Source organism: Grampus griseus (genome assembly GCF_964374135.1).
Source record: "Grampus griseus genome assembly, chromosome: 3".
Taxonomy (NCBI): Eukaryota; Metazoa; Chordata; class Mammalia; order Artiodactyla; family Delphinidae; genus Grampus; species Grampus griseus.
The window spans coordinates 42909647-42923551 of record NC_139019.1 but is presented as its reverse complement, the minus strand read 5'-3'; the positions used below and the strand labels follow the sequence as shown (position 1 = coordinate 42923551).

Genomic DNA, 13905 nt, shown 5'->3' with positions numbered 1-13905 from the left:
ATGTTTTACCTCAGAACAACCATTGTACTTCAGTATATAGAATTGTTTATGAGTACTTCCTATTTTATCGAAAAAATGTACCTCAAGGATCAATATTTAGTAAAATTAATAACATTTACTGGACATTATTAAGTTTAATGACAATTTTCTTAATGAAAGTCTATTGTTGTTACCACCTTGATTTGTGCCAAGGAGCCCACAGTTTCACCCACTTGCTCTCTTGCACCCTTGGTGTAAAAAGCAGACCAGTGGAAAAAACACTGGTGAGGGGCTTCCCTGGTGGCGCAGTGGTTGAGAGTCCGCCTGCCGATGCAGAGGACACGGGTTCGTGCCCCGGTCCGGGAGGATCCCACGTGCCGCGAAGCGGCTGGGCCCGTGAGCCATGGCCTCTGAGCCTGCGCATCCGGAGCCTGTGCTCCGCCGCAAAAAAAAAAAAAAAAAAAAAAACCCAAACACTGGTGAGAAGTGATATTATTATGAATATAGGTTAAACCTCATGAAACTTCTGAAGACTATCAGGGCCCTCACCTCCAGGTTCAGCGGACCATACTTTGAGACCCACTGACCAAAATCACAACCTTAAGAGGAGGAGGAGATTGTTTATAGAAGATGCTGAAGTAGCATCAGTTAGCACAGGGGCATATTCTGTATGGGGAAACTTGAAAGAATGCTAGAGATCTCCTGGGGTTCTCTCTGGTAGTATCAGGAGTCCAGAAGTTGTGTTTAATATTTCAAAAAGCCTATTGGAAGGTGAAAGGAGGATAAAAATATATCACAGGAATAAAGATTCATTTATACACTGTGTGACCTGCAGAAAAAAAACAAAAACAAAAACCATTCATTATATGCAGCCAAAATGAGGGGTGATTTTTTCAAATTACATATTACAATATCTCACTCCAAAGAATAATGTTGCAATCTGGCTTTTAGGGCATGAACACAGTTTTCATCATTAACTCATACCACAGAAAGCATTAAATCAATTGTGGCCTCAGAAGAGAACAACACAGAATTTTCCAAGGAACAAAAACAGAATAGTGCCTCAGGGAAACTCTCCACACAGGAAGAGCCAGCCGGACAGCTGCTGACCGTTTTTTCCTTTAGAAATTGCCTGCTCATTGGGCATTGCTCATTTTCTTCTCCTGCCACGCCCAACCTCTGGAATACACACTTCCTCTTCTGCAGCTGAAGCCCAGACAAAAGCTTCTCTCCTCGGCTTCCTTTAGTACACTTTTTCAATAGGAAATTTAGTAAAAGCTCAACAAGAAACAACACACAAACAGCGTAAAATGGGCAGACTTCCTATCAGAGCTCTGCCCAGATCACCTGGGATCCCTTTCAAAGAAAGCCTAAAATCACACTCCCCCGACATCTGCAACCTCCGCCCTGCTGCTGCTAGTTGAAGCCTGAAGGCCAAATGTACTCCACATCTGGCCTTCATCTCTTTGACTTAAAGCTTGCACTCCTACTGACTGTCCTTAAGAAGTGAGAACAGTAATACTTTGAGGTATTTTCAGCTTACTTAATCCCTGGGAGAAGACAAATTTTGAAAGGATAGTTCCTGAGGGAGCAGGTGAAATCTAACTAAGAAATGTTCTAACTGGACAGAGAACTGACCATGGCAAGGAAGAGGATGGCCAAGGAGGTTGTGAGTAGCTCTTGCACATCACCTTTGACTTGAGAGGGCTTCGAGTGTCTGTGGATGATCTCAGACAACCTGCTCAGGTGGATGGAATAGAGGGAGGTCTGTTGTGTGGTTACTGCTGGTGTCTCCACTTCCTGCCCTCACATAGCATCCTTGTTATTTTATATTCCCATAGAACAGAGCCTACTCGACCCCTTCCTTCCCAGAAGAGTAGACCCCAGAAGAAGGAGGGACGATTCAGCATGCTCAATCAAATCTTCTGCAGGAACAAAAAAGAAGAGCAGAGGGCCTATCAGAAAGATCACTGCAGGGACTGGCACAGGGCGGAGCCCACCTCGGAAGTTGATGACATCATCACCACCTTTGACAGCAACATGGATACCAACTGCCAAGAACAGCCTGGTGATCAGGTGGCTATGGTTGACTTTAAGAAGAGGACCTCAGAGAATTCAAAATATCACTTGCCAGAAAAGAAGCCTCTGGCCCATAAAGGACTTCCGCCAATCAGAACGCAGAGTCTCCCACCCATCACCCTAGGCCATAACTTCCTGACAGCCTCCCAGGGGGCCACTTCCCATGCTGGCCTGAGCTCTGGTACTCATCATGCTGCCCAGCAATCTCAGAAAAGCCGAAGTGAGCAGGATTTATTGAACAACAGAACTGGCTGCCAGGTATTGCTGGATAACCAGGTGTTCTATAAAGCTTGGACTGTGTCTTCTTCTGATAAGCTGCTAGACAGGTTGCTTACCGGCAGATCCAGTCACCAGGAGGTGTCAGGGCCGCCACATCTTCCTCATCTACATAATCCTTCATCAGGTAATGTCCCTGCTTCCTTCTTTCTCATTTCTGACAGATTCTATACAAGAAATGTGTTGTGTAGTCCTGGGTTAGGAACTGGAGTGACAGTAGGTGGCCTAGAGGACAGGGGCAGAATGGAAATGGGTGATTAGGCTACCTTTTTCCCTTGAGTGTACTGGCTTCAGGATTTCCAGGCTATGGAAACAGTCTGCTTTTCCACCTTGAGAGCAATCATCAAGTAAAAGTATGTGCCTTCTCATCTTATCTCATCGTAGCAGATATGTGTGGTGACTGGCAGATTAGAGCAGGAATATTACTATTTCCACTAGCAAGTATTCTTAAGCGGGGATACTTGGCAATATCACCTACGAGGGGTTGATTTGTTTGTGTGATTGTTTGTTTTTAAATCATGTGTTCGATGACCACTCCAGGACTACTGAACCAAGATCTTGGTGAGGCAAAAGGGAAAATGGCAATGCCTTCTATGTATACGTGTAGAAAGAGAACACATTCACACATGTGTGGCTCAGGTCTCCATACACACCAAAGGGTCACGTGGCAATTCTCCCTCCTGCCTCTTGCCCCAGCTACCGAGTACCCCTCATCCAAAGCTATGTTATTAATTTTTTGTTTACCTTCCAGAGATATTTTATACATATTTAAATATATATGTATATATACATTTTAAATAAGTGTATCACACTAAAGAATCTATATTTTTATACACATGCAAGCAATATATACGTACCTATTTTCCCATTTAACATTTGTGTTAAACAAATGTATCACACTAAAATTTTTATTTCTTTGTTAACGGCCCCCAGGTGATTCTGATGTATACCAGAGACTAAGAACTATCGTTCTAAAGCAGAGGCTGCAAAACAACTTCCAAAATCAGTTCATTACTAATGCAGTAATCAAGTGAATTAATTACTAGTTTTTAAAAATCATGAAGTTTGACATAAAAATTTAAAACTCCAGCTTCTCTTGAGAAGTTGAAAAGTCTGGCAACACTGAACCCAAATTTCACTTGGCAGTAACTGCCTGGATCTGAGTAACCACTATCCCCATCGACATCACTTGGACATCACTGTCCCCAGTTCAACCCAGTCTGCACCACTCTCCTGTATCTGTCCGTGGAGTGTCAGTTGTTCTTTATCAACAAGTTTCTGTTGTTGTTTTGCTTATAGTAGGGTTAAGAGGAAAAATGATATATTGCTTGAACCATGTTTATTTCAGAAGTAGAAAAATGAAAGCCCAAGGGGGCTATGTATATTTTAAGAAGTAGAGGAGCACAGTATATCTTTGGAAATAAGGAATATTCCTTCCCGTTTAATATGCAGTATGAGTCTGGCTCTCCTCACTCATCTTCATGTGCCTGATGCCTGAAACCTGTGAGGTAGAGTATGGCTTCCCTCATACATATTTATATGTTTTTAAGCACAGGATAGATAGGAATAAACACATAAAGGCTATTTCCTGAGAAAAACTTCCCTCAAGATTTTACTTCCTCCACTAAGCACTGAAGCGTGGGTGGTTTTTCCTTGTGTTCTGCAGAAGGGTGAGGAAGAAAAGATATTGATCTGCTGTCTTTGACACTTTGGTGGCCTCCAGGGCCTTGACTCAGCCTACTTTCTGGAGTTAGTCCTGTCTTGGCTAATATCTTCTTTTTGAAAATTTTTTGAAATTTGTGAAAGTCTTGTTCTTTTTCTGTTCCCAGGACAGCCTTGGGCTGTCTTTTCTATATCAGTTAGGATTGGGTTCATCTGCATGTAACAGAAATCCAAAGTAACAGTGGCTTAAACAGCATAGAAGTTTATTGCTCTCATATGAAAGTAGTCGAAGGTGATGGTTCCCAGGTGCTTGGGGAATCCATGATCACCAGAGACCCAGGCTCCTTCCATCTGTATGCTCTACAACTTAACCTATGCCTTTCATCCTTTGCATCATTGCACATTTCATAATGTCTGACAGAGCAGGAGGAAGGAAGGGGGTGGGGCGGAAATGGATGTCCGCCAGCTGAATTAGCTCCCATTAATAAGTTATCTCCCATAAATTCCACAGTCTGCTTCCGTTTCGTTGGCCAGAACTTTAGTCACATGATCATGCCTATCTGCCCGGGAGACTGGGAATCGGATCCTTTTAACTGGGCACATGACCGTCCCTCCAAAATTGGATTTTTGTTTCTAGGAGGAAAAAGAGAATAGATATTGGATAGAGAGCTAGTAGATTCTGTCACATGTGCCATCTAAAACCTTCTATATTATTTAAAATAAAAAGAAATTCAATAAATTGGTTTGAGGATTTGTTTCACTTTTCCAATGAAGTAACTTGAAAAGTCCTATGGGGCAGAAAAGGAGAAGCAGAATTCTCCAAGGGAATGTCAAATAATTAGCCATGCCTGTACCAAAGCATTTATTTTTTCAACCAATTTTTTTTTTTGTAGATGTTGGGGGTAGGAGTTTATTAATTAATTTATTTATTTTTGCTGTGTTGCGTCTTTGTTTCTGTGCGAGGGCTTTCTCTAGTTGTGGCAAGCGGGGGCCACTCTTCATTGCGGTGCGCGGGCCTCTCACTATTGCGGCCTCTCTTATTGCGGAGCACTGGCTTCAGACGCGCAGGCTCAGTAGTTGTGGCTCACGGGCCTAGTTGCTCCGCGGCATGTGGGATCCTCCCAGACCAGGGCTCGAACCCATGTCCCCTGCATTAGCAGGCAGACTCTCAACCACTGCGCCACCAGGGAAGCCCCAACAACCAATGTTTTTGAATGCTGAAAATAACTAGGAGCCATCCTAGGTAACTGAGTCATGACGAGATAAACTCCCAAGAATCTTCAGCCTATAAATGAACTTTAAGGTACATGGATTTGCTAAACTGATTATACAACTCACTTTAAATTGATTTTATTCTCATGTTTAGATACAAAATCATAAGTTTTAAACGGAAAGGACCTTAGTTCTTTCACTCATTCTTTAAAGGATAATGTCTATTATCCTGATTTATGAAGAGGCAGCACATCCAGTGGTTAAGAAAGGGATTCTTTTTTTTTTTCTTTTTTTTTTTTGGCTGCACCACACAGCTTATGGGATTTAGTTCCCTGACCAGGAATCAAACGTGGGACCATGGCAGTGAAAGAGCCAGCTTCTAACCACTGGACTGCCAGGGAATTGCCCCAAGAGAGGGATTCTAAAGTCACACTATCTGGGTTCAAATTCTGACTCTCATTTACTTGCTGTTACTGAATCTCTCTGAGCCGTTGTTTCTTCATGTCAAAAATGGGAGGAAATACCTAACATGTAGGGCTGTGAGTTGCTGTTAAGATTAAACAAATTGATGCATATAAAATACTTAGAACAGTGATTGAGCATAGTACTATACACACATACACATTTGTGGGGTTTTTTTTTTTAGCTATGTGCCAGGCCCTATGCTAAGCGCTATGCCTTAGAGACAAGCTACAGATGGCCTTTGTTTAAAAGATGATGACATTTAAGTAAATGTGCTAGTCAGCTGCCTTTTTGCTCTCAGATCTAGTCTCTTCCCTCCAGCTCTACTTTGTATCTCAGGAAACTACACTTTCCAGGCTCCCTTGCAACTGCTTCCAGGTACTTTTGGCCAAGTACCAAGAGGCACTGGCAATAGAGTAAGAGCAGGAGAAAGAGGAAAACAAGTGTAGTTCTACACAGTGTCCCTCTGCTTCCTATGGATTCTCCAACAGGGCTTCCAATTCCTCCCACTTCCTCCACAAAGCCCCTCACTCTGTGGTTCTGGCTCCCACTAGCTTCTGAGCCTTGGTGATACCAACTCTTCCCCTTATCACTCCAGCCTAGACGTGGTTGCATCTTCCTGCTGTGGTTAATCTCTGGATTGTCCTTCTACCCTGTCCTCTGGCTTCTCACCTTTTCCACCAACCAGTATAACCACCTTTCTGTATGAAATTCCCTCTGTTTCAAGGCCCAAAGAAGTCTCTATTTTCCTGAATGAGCCCTGATTGATAAGGCAAGACATGTCATCTCTCTGGGCTACAGTTTTCCTACCCTCTGGATACAGAGTCTGGGACCATTTTGTTTCATGAGGCCCTTTCCAGTCATAATTTACATGGCCTAGAATCTGCTCAGTCTTACAACTAATTGTTCTGAATATGTCACTAAGGACATATTCAGAACTTGAACCCAGACCTCCTAAATAGGAAGTTATCCCATGGCAATGTACATATTTCTCTCTTTAAGTCTCAAAGTCCAGTTTGTTAGTATGCTTACCAAATTACCTACAATGTGATCTTCTTAGAAATTACACTGTACTCCCCAAAATAAAAAGATTTCTCTCTGCCTTATAGATTTTATTTTTGTGAATATTTTTTAACCCAATTTGAGGTGTTGTTTTTAGAACTGCTGAAGCTTCCAGAGTACAGTTGGGAGGGTTCACTTAAGGGGTTCAAGTTGTTAGTCTAGGCAGGTTGAAACTCGGTAGATTTCTACACTGAGCTCCCATACTTGATTTGAAACCTAAAGTAGCAAAGCATTTGGATACTGTAAATCATACCACAGCACCACTGGCTTGAACTTGGATGGCCCCTTTACTTTGGATTTTCTCTTTTCCCACCCTGGGTTTAGTAGAAATAATATGGGCTAGCAGTGATTGCTACCGTTTGAATTCCAGGCAGCTAATGTCCTGTGCTTACATCAGCAGCCCTGAACATTTAGCTCTAATGATTATTGCTTAACATTTATTGAGACCTGTCACTGGGCTAGATGGAGAGAGATGCGGGATGAGGCACTTAACTTAATGAGGGAATTTGGAGCACATCAGCTTAATTCATTGAGAGCAGCTTTCAGAGAAAATTGAACAGAAAGCTCTGTGGTGTTTGCTACCAGCCTGGTTATTTGCAGGCTATCACAAGGAAGCTAACAAAGTGTTTGCTTCCTTTCTCCCTCAAGAGAGAACTTTCTTCTCCAGAATTTTCTAGAGTATCCCCCCAACAACGCACTCTCCTCCTCAGGTCTGATAGTAGGTAGGTCTGATGCTGTGACCACCTCTGTTTAAACCCATCAGAAGCTTTGCATCTTGACAGGACGAAGGCCAGATTCTTTAGCTGGCAAACAAAGTCCTCCCAACATGGCCTGGCCTCACGTCCCATTCTCAACTTCTGCACCTCCCGTCTCAAATCCTTTCCTCCCACCCCCCATCCCCTTGAACAGTTCCATGAATATCTCTCAGTTCCTATACAACTACATACCTTTTTACTCTATGACATCTTTGCCCATGTTATTTTTATCCACTGTGTGCTTGACAGATTCCTACAATCTTTAAAGAACCAGCCTAAAACTTGCCTCCTATGTAGAAGTTACCCTGACTGCTGTAGGAGGTGTGACCCATTTTTACTATCCATCATAAAGGAATATCTCTGCCTTATTAAGCCTCCTCTGGGGCAGTGAACCACATACTTCCCCTTCAACAGCACTGCTGGAGAGGAATTTTTATCCCCATTTTAGAGATGAAGAAATCGAGGAGTAGAGTGGTTAGCCCACCGGCCTAAGGTCACAGAGCTTGCTAGGAAGTAGCAGAGCAGATGGTCAAGCGAGGTCTATGGAATTCAAGACACACTGACCTCTGATACCCTCACAGCACTACTCATGGCCTTCGAAAGTACAACTTTACCTGTCTCTCTTCCCATCAGCCCCTCCTGAGCACCTTGCCTTCTGTTTGTACTCTAGGCTCTGGAATACAGTGAGTTTGCCATAGATGAGTGCTGAATTATTATTAATCTTCATTCACTTCTGTTTCCTCATTTAATGATGAAAACGTTTCCTGCCTTTTTATTCTAAGACAGTGGTCCTCAACCCTGTCCCCACAGGCTGGACACTCCCTGAAGGTGCCTACAGCACAGATTAGAGAACTTTGGACTATGCACATTCTGCCTTGTCCTTCAAAACTGAGCAAAATGCCAGTGTGGAAAAAAGTTTAACTCTCCTCCCACCTCCTCCCAAATCACTGCTGAAGTCCTTCTCTGCCACTTCTCCCATCCTATCAATATTGCTTTGGCCCCTAAGGAGGCAGGATAGTGTGGATTTTAGGTCCAGAGCCTGGCTGACACTTCCCATCATGTGATCTTGCAGACAATTTAGAACTTCTCCAAGCCACAGTGTCCTCATTTGTATAATGGGGATGATAATAGTCTCTATCTCACAAGGGAAGGTGATTGTTAGGATTAAATGAGACTATGCCTACAGCAGTTAGTCTAGCCCTTGACAATAGTAAGTGCTCAATATGCATTATCCATAATTATCATTATCTCATTTCTGGTTTTGCAAATTTCTGCTCAAGTGTTCATGGATGAATAATCAGGTATGAGCTGATATGGGTTTTATTGTAATTCTACTTAGGAATGTTTTCTTTTAAATAATGGCTTGTGAGGTTATTTAACCTTCAGAGTTCAAAGGAATAAAAATATAATGGCAAAATGTCCACCAAGGAGACTAGAAATTTTGCTTACTATTCATCAAATGACATCAAATGACACTGCTCAGATGACTGCCCCTGCAAATCTACCACTGGACTCACCGAAGCAGATGGGAGGTGGATCATGGCTAATGCTTTTTTTCCCCTGTTCTAAGGACTGCTTTACCCAAACGGAAGACTTAAACCCTATGAGTGTTGCTGTAGTGATTCTGGTTCCTACTAGACTACTAAACAAAAAGATCAAATGAATACGTGCCCCACTGTCCAGGAGATCATGTTAAACATGCCACAGAATAACACTGTAATAATTGCTAATGTTTATTGTTTACTCTATAAGCTAAATGCTTTACCTTTGTTCTCCTAATCTTTATGACAACTGAAAAAGACAGATAAAATTATTTTCAGCATTTTACATGTGAGGAAATTAAGATTTAGAGACAGAACATCACTTGCCCAAGTTGGGAATTAAGCCTAATCCTGTCTGACCCCAGAGCCCAAACTCGTATTTATTATACCATTTGGTCAACTTGTTAAATGGACTTAACTTTTGTGTAGTCCCTTCTATTTTCAGGTGTTTGGAACATCCATCTCTTGTAATCAGTCATGTGCTAATAAATGTTTAATAGGTGGCTCTTCAGAGAAAAATCAGTACTTGCTAATTTCCCTGATGTAAATATTCCCACCATGGCTGATGTCAAGCCACCAAGTATGATGTAAACCAGCTCACAAAATTCCTGAAAATTTAAGAGCTGTTATGCATAGCTCCAGCATAACTCTACTGGTCATCTAAATTAGATCATCCAGATCTCCCAAGTGCTTTCACTCAGCTCCCATCTTCTAGATCAGTGTGTTTCAATCCTGGATTCACAACAGAATCACCTGGGAGCTGACAAAACTCTGGCATCCTATCCCAGCCCCAGAGATACTCATTTATTTGGTGTGGTGTTTAGCCAGAGTAGCATCTTTTTTTAACTCCTCAGATAATTTCTCTGTGCAGCCAGGAGTAAGAAACACAGCTCTAGAAGAATATATCCTACTCATCACCCACTCATTCAACCCAGATTGACCAATATGTGATACACTAATACCCTATGTTATTTTTCAAACTTTTAAGTTTTGTAGAGTGCATGGCCAACTGTGCTTGTTTATAAAATTGTATTTAAATAGTTTACTCAAGAAATGATTTCTGATACCTTTTCCTTTCATTTAAACAGTGACTGGCATGTGATAGAAACTGAATATGGTAGAGCTATTAGTATTTTGTTGTTGTTGTTGTTAACATCATAAATTTCATGATCTATAACAACCTTTATGATTCTTTTATCCATTGGATTTTATAATTTGCCCTTGGTTGAGTCTCATATGATTGATGCAAATATGTTTGTCCCCAGGACAAAATTTTCAGCATCTCTCCCCAAACAGACCTAAAATCTGGGATCTTCCTTTCACCCGGAACAACCTGGCTCCCCTACCAGACCAAAAATGTAAGTATTTTGAATTTTCCTCGGCTTCCTTTGCAAAGGTTAACACTGTTAACACGTCTAGACAGGGCTAAATGTTATTTTGGTTTACTTTCATTTTTTTCAAGAGAACATCAGGCGCCCAACCCTGTACATTACAGGAAAATAAAATAGAGACAGTCTTCAAAGCTTCATCCAACATGGTAATGCTTGTTTAAAAATAAACTCCCTCCCTTGAGGAATTTTTATGTTTGGACTATAAAAACAATAACAGACGTTTATTTTGCTATGTACTATTTAATGTCTTTAATGCTTTAAAAATTCTTCTCTTAAGACTGGCTTCCTGACATTTACCTGTCTGGAAAAATTTAAAAATTAAATTTAAAAATTTTAAAAATTCTTCTCTTAAGACTGGCTTCCTGACATTGTTTTCCTTACTATGTTGGACAGATAGAAATGTGTCTTACCTCTGCACTCACAGGCTAATGCATTCCTAAGCAGAAAGGAATAATCAAGTAGATGCTGTTCATCAGTTTTACTGTTAGCGTTATTTTATGCAAAACTTCTCACAATATAAACTGTTAATATATTCTATTCACCAAGTGATCAAGTTTGCCTGTGCCTAAGTATTATCTGGGGTCCTTGTTATAAAGGGGATTCCTGAGCCCCATGCCTAGAAATTTGGAGATCGTAAATCCTTATATCTGTACTCTGAGGCAGTAGAGATGAGAAAACTGAGTCCAGAGAGGTCACATAACTTGCCCGTTATTTAGGTAGTAAGTAGCAGAGCCAGAAGCAGAATTACAGGATGCCGAGTCAGCTGTCACATGAAACAGGTGATACTTATTGGATTTTTTTTTTTTTTTTTTTTTTTGGGCTGCGTTGGGTCTTCGTTGCTGCGCTCGGGCTTTTTCTCTGGTTGCAGCGAGCGGGGGCTACTCTTCATTGTGGTGCACAGGCTTCTCATTGCAGTGGCTTCTCTTGTTGCGGAGCATGGGCTATAGACACGTGGGCTTCACTAGTTGTGGCACGTGAGTTCAGTAGTTGTGGCTCGCGGGCTCTAGAGCGCAGGCTCAGCAGCTGTGGCGCACGGGCCCAGTTGCTCCGCAGCATGTGGGATCCTCCCAGACCAAGGCTCGAACCCATGTCCCCTGCATTGGCAGACGGACTCTCAACCACTGCACCACCAGGAAAGCCCCTACTCACTGGATTTTAATTTCCTTCCTTCCTGTTCTTCCTATCCCAACCCACTCTTTTATAACATGTACTCAAGCACTTGTGTGCACATACACACACACACTCTCTCTCTCTCTCTCTCTCTCTCTCTCCCCCCACATCTTCTTAATTGCAGAGGTTAGATGATTTAGAAGCTGCCCTATTTAAGACAAGTTCCTTAACCTTTCTGTACTTCAGTTTCTTCACTTAGCTTATAAGAGAAGTTCAACCTGATAAGACTGTTGAGAGGATTAAATGAGATAATGTACATAAAACCCTTTGCAGCTGTTTGCACAGAGTAAACATCCAATATATTTTTTATGCCCCAGGCTACAGTTCAGATGGGACAAAGCAAGAGTTCTAGAACCCTTTAGGTACAACCCTGTCTTCTTTCAGATAAGGGAAGGGAGAGGTAGAGATTTGTCCAAGGTCACACACAGAGTTAGTAGCACAAACCAAGATCTCTGCCTGGACAGATTATTTCCTTTGCCCTTACTAATTTGTCTAAAGGGAGAGTTTTGGATGGTGTGAATTCAATCATTGAATGAAATTCAAGTCTGACCTTGTCTTTAAGCAGAAATGTAGTCACAAAGACATCTGATTGTCTTTGTAGTCACAAAAACATCTAACACTCATCTAAATGTAGTCACAAAGACATCTAACACTCAGCCTTGAATCCTGGTGTGGCTTGGGGAAGCCAAAGTAATGGGATTTTCTTTGGCAGAACCCAGGGGCTTTGCTTTTCACAATTAAATTTAAGGAGACGGGAAGATAAAGATCTTTGATCAACTGTAGCTCTATGAAAACGAAGTGGAAAGGTGCAGTGCTTTTCCTAAAAGAAACCTGAGAACCTTTTGACTTTTGCATAAAAGCACAGTACAGACGTCTTGGGGCTTATTTAGAGCCTTGTGCTGACCTGGCCATCAAGGGCTACACCACCCTAGGAAAAGAAGGCTCTGCTAGGCACGAACAGCCTGATCATGTTTTGATCAAACTTGGCCCCACCTTGTATTTGTGCATATTTGGCATCCCTGACTACATGTGGTAAGCCTGAATAGATAGATAGATAGATATGGCTTTCTCCTGCAGTTTAGCTCTCCCCAAGAAAAGCTTCTTAGAAGGGCCTCCATTCCTTCAGAAATAACACAGTTCTACTGCCATCATTCCTTGTGAGACTCTGAGAGATGCAAACCTTGAAAGTTTTTCATTCTATTCTTTCCTCCCAGTTCTATCTGGAGAACCTCTATGGACAAACCGAGTGCTTCCTGCTATTCCGAGCCAGCGGGGACACAGCCCACCAGCTGAAGAGAGTGAAAACTCTGCCAGTTCCACCAATGATGAAAATTAATCAGTGACTGTGGGTCACTGATTGTAAAAATATAGATTATATATATTTTCAACTGTCAAAGGATAAGATCACTTTGTAAGAACAAAGACTAATTTAGTAAATTGCATTCTGTAAGCCATTCATGGTTTTACAACTCAAAATTCTTTGTTCCAAATAAGCACTTAGAATCTTTGTGCATATATTGTGAGTTTCCATGACCTCTACATGCCAAAATAAAAAGTCACAACATGTTATCATCAGGGAAACTTAGCTGTGTTTGGTGGCATGTTTGCTGGTTTTATTGAATGATTTTATGTTTTTAAAAAATGTATGCTCTGCTGAATAAAAAAGAAAGCACATTCCATACATGTTTTTTACATTTATTGCAATTCTACTTTGGACTAACAAAACTTAATTAAAATTAAATTAGTAAATTTCTTTAATCAGTCAGTGTTTATGGCTTTTAAGTGTATAATCATCTGCAAAGTATTTTCTAACATTGTTAACTCCTGGCTAGAGCCCAAATCACTTAACAATGTTTATGTATCTTCTTTGTTATTTGATTATTTCCACCTATTGTCACTTTCAGATATGATTGATTGTTCTGATACTGAGAAGATCATGTGAGTTGGAAAGGTCTACATCCTGCCCTAACAGAATGAAATAGACATTCCTCATACATTCCTCAAATACTCTACATATTTAATCATTCTTTTTTCTGTTTCAAAATAAAGGTCTCTGCCTACTCAAGACATTCCCATACTTATGACGTAGCAAACTTTGAAAGACTACTACTAACTGCAGATTTCCCTACTAAGATGTTTGTGTATTGTTTGGATTGAAAGTTCAAGGTTTAGCCATATAAGATCATAGTCACTCCATGTTATTTCCAAGCCTGCATGTTATTCAGCAAATATCTCAAGTATAACATTACCATTTTATGTTAGTATTATTTATTTAGGGAGGTCAGACTGTGCCATTAACTAAATAGAGCTCCTCTG

The 13905-nt window shown here is 41.2% G+C and overlaps 1 protein-coding gene across 1 annotated transcript in view; it reads left to right on the top strand.

Annotated features, from left to right (window-relative positions):
* Positions 1 to 12925, top strand: part of ANKRD55 (ankyrin repeat domain 55) — a gene marked incomplete at both ends in the record, with an annotated part of 100395 nt that extends 87470 nt beyond the window's left edge. Inside the window, 3 exons of the mRNA XM_082650422.1 lie at positions 1821 to 2461; positions 10294 to 10386; positions 12804 to 12925. Of these exons, the coding sequence (XP_082506548.1) occupies positions 1821 to 2461; positions 10294 to 10386; positions 12804 to 12925 (856 nt within the window). The remainder of the gene's footprint in view (positions 1 to 1820; positions 2462 to 10293; positions 10387 to 12803) is intronic.
* Positions 12926 to 13905: the final 980 nt, after the last annotated feature.